General features: G+C 39.0%; 1 protein-coding gene across 3 annotated transcripts in view; it reads left to right on the top strand.

Annotated features, from left to right (window-relative positions):
* The window catches only part of ncanb (neurocan b), a 178,823-nt gene that overhangs the window by 86,565 nt on the left and 78,372 nt on the right, over positions 1 to 13,886 (top strand). For all 3 annotated transcript variants that reach the window (XM_026159413.1, XM_026159412.1, XM_026159414.1), the window contains exon 10: positions 12,158 to 12,274. In XM_026159413.1, the coding sequence (XP_026015198.1) occupies positions 12,158 to 12,274 (117 nt within the window). The remainder of the gene's footprint in view (positions 1 to 12,157; positions 12,275 to 13,886) is intronic.

Here is a 13,886-nt window from a genome sequence, read left to right on the forward strand (position 1 = left end):
TGCAGAAGTCAGTTTGGTACACAGTTGAGAGCCCTATTTGACAACTGTTAGAATTCATATTGTGGTAAGAACCAATCAGCTAAGTAAAGAGAAACAACAGTCCATCATTGCTGAACTGAAGGTCAGTCAGTGGAGAAAATTACTAAAACTTTGAATGTGTGCCCAGTCACAAAAACCATCAAGTGCTACGATGAAACTGGTTCACATGAGGACTGCCCCAGGAAAGGAAGACCAAGAGTCACCTCTGCTGCTGAGGATAAATTCATCCGAGTCACCAGCCTCAGAAATTGCAAGTTAACAGCACTCAGATTAGAGCCCAGATAAATGCTACGAGTTCCAGTAGAAGACACATCTCTTCATCAAATGTTCAGAGGAGACTGCGCGAATCAGGCCTTTATGGTCAAATAGCTGCTAAGAAACTATGACTAAGGAAAAGCAACAAGCATAAGAGATTTTTTTGGGCCAAGAAACACAAGGAGTGGACATTAGAGCAGTGGAAATCTGTGCTTTGTTCTGATGAGTTCAGATTTGAGATCTTTGGTTCCACCTGCTGTGTCTTTGTGTGACGCAGAAAAGGATGGTCTCTACATGCATGGTTCCCATTGCGAAGCGTAGAGGAGGAGACGTGATGGTGTGGGGGTGCTTTGCTGGTGACACTGATGGGGATCTATTCAAAACTGAAGGCCACAGCATCCTGCAGTGACATCCCATCCGGATTGTATTTAGTTGGACCATCATTAATTTTTCAACAAGACAATGATCCCAAACACACCTCCAGGTTGCGTAAAGGCTGTTTGACCAAGTAAATGAGCCATGGAGTGCTGTCCCTGATGGCCTGTACTCCACAGTCAGCAGACCTAAACTCAGTCGAGATGGTTTAGGATGAGATGGACCACAGGGGGAAGGCAAAAGAGCCCTCAGTGCTCAGCATCTGTGGGAACTCGTCCTCATGAAGCACATCGAGAGAATGCCAAGAGTGTGCAAAGCAGTAATCAAAGCAAAGCGTGGCTTTAAAAACCATTAAATGAGAAGGTGTGTCCAACCTTTTGACTCGTGTGTGTATATATATGGTCTTGTTTTTCATTTTAATTTTTTATTTGGTAATACATCTTATTTGGGCTTTTTTCCTTTATGCGTCTCCACAGCTCTGTCTGTTTTGTGTCACATACACCAGCAGGGTTAACTTACCCCATTGAAATATGACTGAAATTGATCCCCGTACGATTTAAATAAATAATACTTTGGAACAGTTTAATATATTGGCAAGGTAGTAGGAGTCATTTGAGTAATCCAGTGTTGATTGCAACTTTAAGCATTCTTATTAATAATTAATGGAGCACTGTTAATGGTTACTTGTGGAATGGCTGAGCAGTGTGTTTGACATCTAGAACTACAGTTTAGATCCAGTGTTGCTTTCACCCCTTTTCACCTCTGGACACACTCTCTCTCTCACAGACACACAAAGGTGTGTAACGGCAACTAGACAAGGGACATCATATGTGGTCAGATGGACAGAAAAAGCTTCTCCCTCCCCTGCAGTGCTCATAAATCCTATTTTGTCAGACTCAGTGCAGTAATCACATCACTACACCTGCTCCATGAACAACCTTGCCTCTAAGATGTGAACACATTCCCAAAGGGTGCAGGCTTCTGTCTGCAGCTTTTGAAGTACATCAGGTGTTCTGATCATCCAATCAGCTCCTGCGAGATCAGTAGTCAGAAGACTGATCGATAGAATTACAAATGACTTCACACTGTTTGTAGTTTTTTGGCCTTTACATTCACCTACCCTAATCAGTTTTATCACTACATTGACAATGTGACTTTGCACAAAGAACTTTCCGGTGTTTTATAGATTAACACTGACAATTGAAACCTTTGACTTTTGAGAGACAAAAAACAGATTTAGATGTACATTTACAAGCCGTTCAATAATGACATTAAATCATAGAGAACACACTTCTGAGGCAGCTGCTCCTAGACTTTTTTTTTTTTTGCAGAATTTGCCTGATTGCTATCCCTTGGTCTTCCAGTTAAATGCAGACTGTGTCATTTCCACCCCTAGGGGTTTCTCAATAAAACTGATAATAAAAAAGGTAATTTGACAGCGTTGTGAAGGAGGATGAGGTTGTAGAAGTTGTTGTCTTACTACCATTGCCGCAAAAGTCTAGTGTGGGTAAAACTTTTTAATATAAAACCTCATGGTATCTTTCAGGGAAACAGGGGTAAGACGATAACGTCCGTCAGTGAATATTATTTTAACTCGAAACACGATATCTTGATGTTGGTAAGATGATATTTCAAATAAGCCAACCCTATCCCAAAACGCTTTCTCCAGATGAACAGATTCAACCTTTTGGGATTTACTTACCTGGATGATTGAGCATGCATCAAGACAATCTAACTCTATCAATTCATTCTAATGAAATATGTAACTTTAGCTAAGATAACGTTATTTTCTTACCTTCCCACTAAACATTGGCTGTTGGATAGATGTACAGATCATTTTTTTATTGGATTTTGTTATTTATAAATATCAACATTATTGTTTGAAAAATAACACAAAAGAACAGATTATTTATAAACAAAAACAATTTATTACGTGTTGGCCAATTTATTTTTTGTGCTTATTTTACATTTTCTTGTTTTTCCTTAATTGGTTTATTTATTTGTTGAATAAATCAACTTAATTGTTTGTAACCAGGCTAAAACTTTATTAAAATGTGTTGAAAGATTAAAAACATTGAGATCCATGTTAAAATATAAAATAATAATAGTATTTAGTATTTAGAAAAACTTTTTGAAATTCCTTTTAGAAGGAGTACAATGTGTTTACTAAGTTTAAAAGAGCTTTTGCACTATATATGATTATTTTTTATGAGTACCCTGTTTTATTGTGAAGAGCTTTGAAAGAGGAAGTCAATGTTGTTGTGATCGGCAGCAGGACAGACAAGTTGCGATGGAGTTTATACAAGTGTATGTATGAACTGGACTATCTGCTCGACAGTCTTTGTTGATGTGCACATTTTGCAAACTGTCTGTGAGAAGCTGGGGACATATCTGGTCGAAATCCACCATGCAGCTGCTCACTTTTGTTTTAGCTTAAGAGCCCACAAAATCTTGGAGATGTCCGCTGATCACTGCATTCCTTCACACACAACTTTTTGTGTACAGGAAACATGCCCTCCACTCTTTGGACACATGGGACTACAGAGCCTTCAGAAGCAGTATAAAAACAATCTCTATAATGAGTCGAAGTTTGCCATTGAAAAAACGTCCACAACAACCACATTTTGGCCCGTACCTGGAGGTCATATGGATAACAACACTAGACGTTGCCTGGTGTTACAAAACAAACCCTTCAGTAGCTGAAAATTGCACGTCCATAGTTGCATATGCAACTATCCATAATTAACATTTAGCTGATTATCCCTTCGAGGTCATTTTTTTTGTGTATGTTCAAGCAGCTTACTAAGCAGCTTCTGTTGTTAGGTTTGCCACTGGCAGTCCTGCTATATTGCCTTGCACCATTTATGGTGTATTACACTGAATCTGTTCTGTACACTGAAATGTCTTCTGTTTATCACCTTCGCCTCTCCGTGTGGGATGCACTGGCATTTGCCTCCCAGGTAGACACTAAGCCGAAGTTGTTGGTATGATCAAAAAATGATGGCATATGCAGCAGGTCAGGTGTTTTCTGCTGAATATTCCCCATCAAAGGCCACAGGATGTTATACAAGAAGTCAGTTTTGATAATCTCACCGAGGGACAAATTGGAGGCGCACAACATCTGGAAAGTTGAAAAAATAGCAAAGAATGGTCCTGGTCCCAGCCCTTGACTTGACACATCACTCTAAGTTTTGAAAAAAGTAGAATTTTGAAGCAAAAACTGCTGTTTGGTTTCTGAGTCATAGCTGGAGATCCAGCATTTTTTACCACCAATGATCCTCCACTCAAAAGTCAGGCCATTTGAAAACAAAATTGGTATTTGACCTTGGGGTCAGTGGTAAAATCACACAAGTACATAGGATCAGAACAGGTCTACCAGGGACTGTTCTGAAAATAGTTGTATGCAATAGCTTGGTAGCTGGCAAGAGTAAAGTGCAAAATTTACATTGTTCAGTTTGTAGCACAGATTCAACTGACTTTTCGTTAAAACCATGAGATTATATTTTTAAATCCCCACTTGTTTTAATAGAGTAACCAATAGGAAGTGAAAATATTGCAATTATATAGCATTTCACCAAGAAAGAGGAAGTACAAAGATAATTTTTAAAACCTGAAAACCACAGTTGTGATAGCCTCCAGCTCCCTAATGACCCTTAACTGGATAAATACAAGAGGATGGATGGATGGAATGAATTGCATTCAGTTAAACCATATTTAATTTTCTTCTAAAACTACCAGTCTTCACACGTATCTTGTGTACCACTGCTTTAGACTGGTAAAGGGAGAGCAGGAAGCAGCTTTTTCCCAGGGAGTTGAGACTGGCTGTTGTGTACATGATCCCTTAACTTGTAGGCCTGAGAAGTTTAGTGTAATGCTCCAGACTGCAGACCGACAGCTCTTGGGTGCATTAAATTGACGGTTGGGGCACCGACATCAGTAAGAGGCGAGAGCTGCACTACCCACAAGTAAACTTAACCTCTGTCTCACTCTATCTCTTCTTCTGCCCTTTTCCACTTTCTTACCTTCCCTTTCCACCTTTGTGTAGCTCACCTCTGTAAATCAATCACTTTGAAGTAATCTAAGATTGCATTGGGGTCTGCATCTCTGTGCTAGAGAGACGTGTTATCTATATTTCAACACAAAGCGGTTTTATATTTCCCCAGTGTGTATTCAGCTTGCAGTGGCAGTAATTGTGGCTGATCTGCACTGAGTGACTTTCCTGCCCAGGGGACACTGATACATGGCTAATGTTCAGACATGTGAGTCTCTATGTCATTCCTGTCAGAGGCGAGATGGAAATTTGAAGTCATATAGGTCATACGGATTATTGACTGAACCGTAGACTTTGGCAGAGCAGACAGTAGAGCCAACTTTTTACAATGGGTGTATTTTTCATCATGGAAAGTCATGCCGCACCTAATTATCTTAAAGAGCACTTCTAGTTTTATACAATCTGGCCTAGTACTCATTGCTGAGCTGTGCAAACACTAGAAGTATTAAGGAGAAGATAAGAATGATTAGAACTTAGGTGTGAGATCCCTAAAAGTTAAATGGGCTTTCATTGCTTTCTCATTTCCTGTGTGTCTGTATACCATAAAAGGTGTGACTATGAAGTTCAGCAAGTCTGCACCTAAAAATTAAAAACAATGTTTTTAATTTTTTGACGTGCACATTGTTTCTGAAACATCGCCAGGAAGTCACGTTTTGCCCTCTTCTTCTTGCGTGTCCGCAGCATTGTTTCAACATTTCTAGTTTTTTGCGTATTTTACTCTATTTTAAATTCTAGACTCCCCAAGTGTGGGGAATTCTTGGAGTTATACAGCACAGATGTTGCCACTTTCATATACAAAAAATGAACTTGTGATAAAATAGATGTTCACGGTGGCCATTGAACAAGTGACTATATAAATATTTCACACTGCACACACAGATGAGCTGCCACAGTGATGACAACAACTCTAGTGAAGCCCATACTTTGCAGTTTAGCCCTGGCATTCATCTGGCTCTAACATTTCTGTGTGCTTCGGTACCTTTTCGGAATGTATTGTAGCATTAAAGTTTTATGGGCCAGCTCTTTCTTGGGCCTAGGTGATGGCTTATCACGCTCAGAGAGGGGGAACACTTGAACAGGCTGAGGTATGATCTATGTCTCAGCAAAGCTATTACAAGGTTCACTGAGTCCAAGCACAGCTAAATGGTGGGTGATAAGCAGGTGTATATACAGCAAATGTAAGTGCATATGTGTGCAGTTTTGCCACATGTGGGTGTGCGTGTCACACATTTATTCATGCAGACTTCAGTGTTTCTGTCAGCACAACCTTTTCAGCAGGCTTCCATTCAGATGAATTTGCTAACCACTCAGCCTCAGACTTCATAGGACTTGAGACATTTCCCCAAGTGCAATCCTCTTTTATGGTCCATTCTAAATCCTGTGTGTGTACGAGCACACATCGAGGAGTAGCTTCCCAAATATGCCACAACGCTAAGATAATCTCTCTCTTGAGAGGCTTAGAAAAAAACTAAAGATGACCCAATGGAGCAGTAAAATGTCACCCAGCAGAACATATTTCATAAAACTCTGCAGAGGAATGAAGAGATGTTGCAATATCTGCTCATTGTCAGGGATGAAGACTTTACATTATCTGTTTTGTGAGTATGAATTTGTGTCACACCGCAGACCTTAGCCCTGGAAGTTGAAACCCTGCAAGGCTGAAAATGTCTCTCTTTTGCTATATCTGCCTATTTCCGTGTGTCTATGTCAGGGACAAGTTTCTCTATCTTTCCCCTTGTCTTTTTTCGTACTCTAGCCTCCTATCTTTCTTCTTCGGTCTTCGGCACAGAAGGAGAAAGACACACAGAAAGGATAGAAGGAGCGACCTATTTAAAGACCAGTGTGTAATTAATCATAAGCTAGCAGCATTAAGAGAGGAAGAAATGTATGACAGTTCTCTCTGTGGCTTTCTGTCCCTCTCTAGTTGGCATTTTCTCATACTTGTGCTTCTCTTTAATAAATGTGAATTTCTATCTTCTCCTCCCATCTGTGTCACGGACCAGGGGCTTTATCTCCTCCCTCTCATACTTTTTAAAAACTGTTTTCCAATTATATAATAACCGCAGTTAATATATGTGTACAGACATGCCCACAAGTACACTGTTCCAAAAAATAGTAATGTCAAAGTATCTTACTGTATATTTTACAGTTTTGTACTGTCTTTCTAGAATATCATTAAATTTACATAAGTAGACTGTAATTTTACATGTCAAAGGTAAAATAACATATCATTACTGTAAATATAGTAAAACACAATTTACTTCTTTTTTAAATATATTTTTTGTACATATGCATATTTAGATTGTAAAAATACATTCAGAAATGTATCATAATTTCACAAATATTTGTCTGTTATGTGAGAGAATGATCTGTTAAATTCAAATTTAATACTATGGAAAAATATATAAAATGATCAAAAATTAATGAGAATAATCAATAATTTAAGGAGTATTTGAATTATAATTTTGCTGAAAATTTCATGTCATCTAGGTCTGATTCAATAATTCAGAGGTAACAAGTGAAAATATAATTAATAGGAATAAAAACTAAAAAAAAACATATAAAACATTGCACGGCCACTCTGTGCTAATTATATATTTTAAAAAATAAATGTAGAGGTAGGAATTGCAATTAATATAAATCTCAAAGTATTCACAACATTCCTGAACAGAAATAGGCCTCTGCACCTGGGGTGAGGGTGTGGCCATGAAAACAATGTGACATGCCATTGGATGTTGGGACACATAATAACATGACGCTAAGCATCGGCCAATGAATGTGAACAACCACAAGGTCGTGGGTATGGCTGTACTGTAGGAAAAAATCCTAATATAAAAGTATTTTACTGTGCATTTTACAGTTTTGTTCTGTTCTTCTAGAATATCATTAAAGTTAGGTAAATAGACTGTGATTTCACATTTCAAATGTAAATTAACGTTAAATCACTGTAATGCAATAAAACATAATTTTATTGATATATTGATATATTGATATACCTTTATTAGTCCCACAAGGGGAAATTTCACAAATATCTGTCCGTTATTTGAAAGATTGAACTGTTGAATTCAAATGTAATGCTATGGATTTGATTTGATTTGATATACCTTTATTAGTCCCACAAGGGGAAATTTCATAAGGCTGCCGACCTATTGCACGCAATGGCGCCGCCATCTTACCCTCCGACCATACATACATTACACAAAACGTCACATGGGGAAGACAGGTCAGAGAGGTATAACAATGGAAAATGCACCACATGAGGAAAGATAAGGAGAAAAAAACAACTCCCCCCAGACTGAGCTCCAACAGGGAGATCAGTTTGAGAACAGAAAAAAACACCTCTGCACATAGCACATGAAAAAACTCTTAACACACCAAAGAAACACATGACAAGCAAGCAGGGGTGGGTAAAGGGTGAGAGACAGCCGATTTAGACAGTACATCCGGGCCTGCAGCCTGTACGCTGGTCTCCTTGATCCACCGTCAGCATCAGAGGGGAATAAGCATCGAAGGCGTTTGGAAAGGGAGGGGGGATGAGTGTGTGGAAAAGTATATAACATGATTCCTATAAGCTTGTGTTACATCACATAAGTATTATTATCATTGCTATTTAGGGCAATTGCGGCTCAAGAGTTGGCAGTTTGCCTTGTGATCAGAAGGTTGCCGGTTCGAGCCCCGGCTCGGACACTCTCGGTATTGTGTCTGTGGTCAAGACTCTTCGCCTACTGGTGATGGCCAGAGGGGCCGATGGTGCGATATGGCAACCTCGCCTCTGTCAGTCTCTCCCAGGGCATGCAATCCATTATTATTTAAACCAACTGTTAACTGTATATTTCTGTACATTTACGTATTATGATTCATATTGCCACATTCATTGACCTTGTTTATAGGTAATTTCATTGTTTGATCACGTTAAAATGTTCCTAATTTGATGTCTAAAAGCACTTGGAAAAGGCAGAATCCCATGTGAGATTAGCGTAACAAACTGTATTTTCATTACTGAAAATAACTGTATTTTCATGAGGAAGTTATTTTCTGTTATTTTACGGTAGTATTTTGGCGCCCCAGCTGCCAGAATATTACAGTTTTTTTAAGATGTTTTTTTTAACAGTGTACTAGATGCAATGGGCTGGCTTTGTGTCTTCTTAAACATTCAAGCAGAACCTTGATGTGTACTGAAACTTTCCTGTACTCAATCCATACCTATGATTTCAGCACCAAGTCTGCAGGCTATTGTTTGTGGACAGATGGTGAAGAACACGGTCTCATTTGTGTGTAATAAGTCGTTACTAATTGTCTGCAGATTGGATCAATGTTCTATTCTGCTACAGCTCAGCTCCTTGTCTGTGTATTACCATAGACTGCACTGCCACCATTTATCACTGCTGGTAGAGGAAAAGTCCTTTTAAACTCATTATTAAGGCAATTTTGCTAGAACTACTTTAATTATAGCAAGAAATCATTTCTTTTGTGGCAAAAATTGAACCAATAGGAATTCATTTATGAGGTTTTTAAGGCATAAATGCATACATTCCCATATACATGAATAAACACAGCTGCCACACACAAGCTTTGCTCTAATTTTTCCTATCAGCTGGCAATGCCATTCACTGATATCTTAAAGAGCTTATGGATTACTTTTGAAGATCTGTCACTCTAATTTTTCACGATTGCAAAGAAGAGCCTTGTGCGACATTAATTCCAACAGCACCACAAGCCAAATCTATAGTGATACTCTCTGTGGTTTGACTGAATGGGGGTATAGTCATAAGGAGTTTGCCTTTTGGGTTCTGAAGCCTTTTTCACTGATAACCTGGTCCTCAGCTGCCAGTTACTTTGTGTGCATCGCTACCTTTTCTACTGCACCAGTAACTTGAGACATTTGTGTAACTGATTGAATGCCCCAAAACTGACAGAGATAATCAAATGGTAGACCTATTTAAAACATTTAAAAGATAACATGTAGAGGTTTGTCGAAGAAGCCATATAGATATTTAAAACTCCAACATATTAGACTGTCTTTTTTTCTTTCAAACATATGAAACATAAACAGATTTCCCTAACATTTGTCTTGCATATTTATTTTTCCATTAATACTCGGCCAATCTCTGCTGGGATCAGCTAGTCGTTGTTTTTTGAGGCGTTCCAAACTGTGTTACCAACAGGGAAACTGCAGAAAGTCTCTACCTTCAAACTATGGAACATCAGCACTAACAATAGTTTAAGGATGTGTCTTGTCTCTTCTTTACTTTTTTAATTTTTGCTTTATCAGCAATTATAGATGCTGATACTGAAAGGCATTTACTAACAACATATAGCCAATATGGGCCAACCAGTAAATTGTTGGTGCTCTAATATAAAGTTGTATACTTGAAGTCTTGCTTCAGCCAGGTTGATCTCTACCTTAGCATATAAATTTGGTTTTAATACGAGCAGACGATACTTTTTATGGGGAATTAGACAATTATTAGCTCTTTTATATTTGAAGTGCATACCATAAGGGTATCTCGCTGATACTGATACCTTCAAACACTGCACAACAACATTGCGAAGGACATTTGCTTCGCCCCCAATTCCAGTTAATGGTTTTATTTATATTATACAATGTAAAATGTAAAAAAGTACATTTTACAATGAATTACATTTTTTTAAATTAAATGTGGATTTCTAAGATTTGCAAATCATTGCATTCTGTTTAAATTTTACAAAACATCCTAACTTAATTGGAATTGGGTTAAGTTAATATTAGCTTTGAGGCACTATGATTTCTCTCTATTCAAGAGAGGTCAAGAGAATAAAGTTCAATAGAATCTGTGCCGAGCTGAAATAAAAAACATTATCGTCACTACTATTCATCACTGATTATTTATCCCTAATTTTCCATTAAAAAGAATTCTATGCATTTCTCCTTTTTTTTTATTTTTATTTGAAGTATGAAACATTATTGACTTTCAAGTCACTCGCTTTGAAGCTAAATGCATGTGTGTTACATGTGCACTGGTATTTATGGCGGCTAACCACCATTTCCACATTACCAATTTACCTTTAGCCCTGGTGGATGAATTGATAGACAGATAACAACTCAGAAGGTGTCTGTCCTTTACCTCTTTCCTTCATTTCCGCAATTTTTCTTTACCCGACATTTTCAAACCCAACCAAGCCTTCAAATTGACCATATCCTAAGTGTGTTTTCACTTTGTCATACACTACTAGTACTTAGAGATTTCCCCATTTCCATCAGCACGTCATTAACCTTTAAGCAATGTATGTTTTCAAATCACGTACAGTGTTGCTTTTTCCTCCCCACTGCTGAATTAAGAAATGAGCCTGTCTCTAATGGTTTTTCTCATTCGGCGAATCACTTTTATGTATTTTCAAAGCCAGCATTTCCATCATTGCCCCTGCCCGCTGTATCAACAGCAGCCCCTCTGCAACAGCAGGAGTTTATCACCATGTTTCACAGAAAATTGAACACGCGGCCACATTATATCTCGTGTGCATGCAATGAGTCAGGGTCAGAGAAACATCCAGATATTCACACACATATGCTTCCAGATGTGCACATGTATAAAGACAGTAACGCACCCACCATTGCAAGTGTTCCCACACTTTTAGACCAAGTGTACTCTGTGTTGTGCACAGCATCTCTATGCTCATACATCATTAAGTGAGCCTGGGTGTTATTATGGAGAAGATGCAGTGTATTAGATGCCCTGACAGATTGTGTCAGGGCCTGCAATCCTATCAGGATTGGATAATAAAAAGACACTTAATCTAGGCAGTTCCCTACAGTCCTTTGCACACAGAATAAAAAATCCTGATGATCATTCTGTGCTCTAACTGTCCTTGTCAAATTTTCTCCTCCCTCTGTCCCATACTAAAATATAAGTTCAATAATTACAAGTTAATCTCAATCTCCACCATTCATCTGCCAAAACATTTCCCATGAAAAGGCACAGAGTTATAGCCCACCAACGTAAAATGCGTTTATTACCTTCTCGGCAACTCACTAATGGGCCATAGAAATAGGTCCCTGCATCAGTATGGATGACTAGAGTATGATCAGCTAATTTATGAGGACCTTGTCTCATCAGTAAGACCTGAGATGTGGGACAGTCAACTTAGCATGCTGTCCTTCTGGTGTGCCCCATTTTACTATCATTCATGATAAATAGGGGCATGACAGACACAACAACAGCCAATCCGTCACCTTGTTGAAAGTCATAGAGTCTGAGACATACTGTCTGCCTATGCTCTTCTTCTATCCCTGCCAGAGAGGAGCCAAAAATGAGCTCAGTAAGGGTAATGACAGAGGTATAATGCGGGCACATTGCCTGTTATAGTTTGTGAAGACACTTTTATAATGCTCTCTATCTATAGAAATATACCTGATAAATTCAGTTAACTTCTCCCTCGTCTTGTTTTCTTTCCTGACAGTGGAGAGTAATCCATGCCAGACCAATCCTTGCCTCCATGGTGGAAGCTGCCTGCAGGAAGGGGACGGTTACAGTTGCTACTGTCCTCAGGGGTTCTCTGGAGAGAGCTGTGAGATCGGTGAGTCACTGCCAGGTCAGGTATGAGTGAGGGAACCTCAGAGGTCAGCAGCTGCAAACTGCTGTGTCCCTGAAGCATAGGGGGAAATAATGACAGGCATATTCTGACTTAACATTTAACATATGCAGTCTACTGTGAGGTGACTTCACGAGGAAATGGCAGATTGCCTCTGTGGGCCTTGTTTCCATATTATGTGTTTGAATAACTGATTACAATCTCAGCCGCTTCACTGTCAGGTCCAGGAGGCCTGGGTCAAGCTCCCTGACTGAAAATGAACATGAAATCTCCATATGCTGCAAGTCGGCCGTTTGTGCCAGAGGCTGTTCAAGATGAAGTATAGAGTATGTGCCTCAACTGTGTGTGAGTGTGTGTGTGTGTTTTCACCTTCTGCCCTGAGAGCAGTGGGCAGCTCATGTTTCCACTCAGCTATGTGATGTGAGAATGTGTCTGTCAGAAAATGGCAGTGCAGTGATTTAGGTGAATGAGGCTGTGTGTGTGACACAAGGACATATAGGCCACAGAGGAGCTCTGAGCTCACTGAGCAGTGGAGCAGCTGATTAAAGTATTGTCGAAGCGGTGCACGCCGCAGTGGATGAGGGAAAATACAGGAAAGAAAAGGAAGATGTGGCAGTAGTAGAAAATATCAAAGTGACTTTACTACTTTGAATGGCACTTTAAAAACTGAGAAACACTCAGTGGAAGACTTTGACTGAGCTTAAACACATCACCTTTGATGCAAAGTTGTTGACAGCATTCAGTCTGACATTGATTCTGGGTCCTGGCCAAATTTCTGTGGGAAGACTACAGTAAATGTTAGCTTGTGCACAAGAGTTACACGATGTTGCAGTATGTGCATATCAAGCCATGTCCTGTTTTTGTGTTGTCCTTGCTGTAACAGCTCCAACAGATGAATTACAAACATCTCCAGTTGTGGTTCCGTCGTCCATGGTCTGATGTCTATGGTGTGATGGTCTTTTTCAGTTTTTCACAGTCATCCATGCAAAGACATTCGGCCACGCTGTGGTTTTAATGATCAATACTTATGGAAAGGAGTCACAGATCAGGGGTGAATATATTGACCTGGCTCTGATTATTCAATGCCTTTTAATGCTTTGACTCAAAAGTACCTATTATATAACATTTAGGCATGCCTGTGCATGAATGTCATTGAGGATCAATCAACACAACACTGGATCAATGAAAATTGATGCCAAATGAATGTATAACATCCACGAATGCACTTTGTAATGATTTTTAGCCATTGGATTTGGTTAAGGCTGCATAAAGCTTGATGGTTTATAGAAGCAGCTAGAATAAATTGTGATATTTTAGCTAAAATGTTTGGGCAGAAAAGCACTAAAAAGTCACAAAATATTGGTTATTTACTTATTTCTTCATTTCTGTGTCTCTCTTTGGCTTTCTTTTCTTTGAAGTTGTTATTTCCCAATGTAACTAAATTGCTGTGATGGCAATTAGAACAGCTGCATATCTGATGTGTTTTGCTATTACTTACCGCTAAAGGCAAAAAAGGTTAGCAACCTATAACAGAACATGCTTGACTACAATTTAAATATGTGCTATTTTGAAGAGGGAGTAGAAAGTCAGCTTTAAT

Source organism: Astatotilapia calliptera, chromosome 23, assembly GCF_900246225.1.
Source record: "Astatotilapia calliptera chromosome 23, fAstCal1.2, whole genome shotgun sequence".
NCBI classification, from domain to species: Eukaryota; Metazoa; Chordata; class Actinopteri; order Cichliformes; family Cichlidae; genus Astatotilapia; species Astatotilapia calliptera.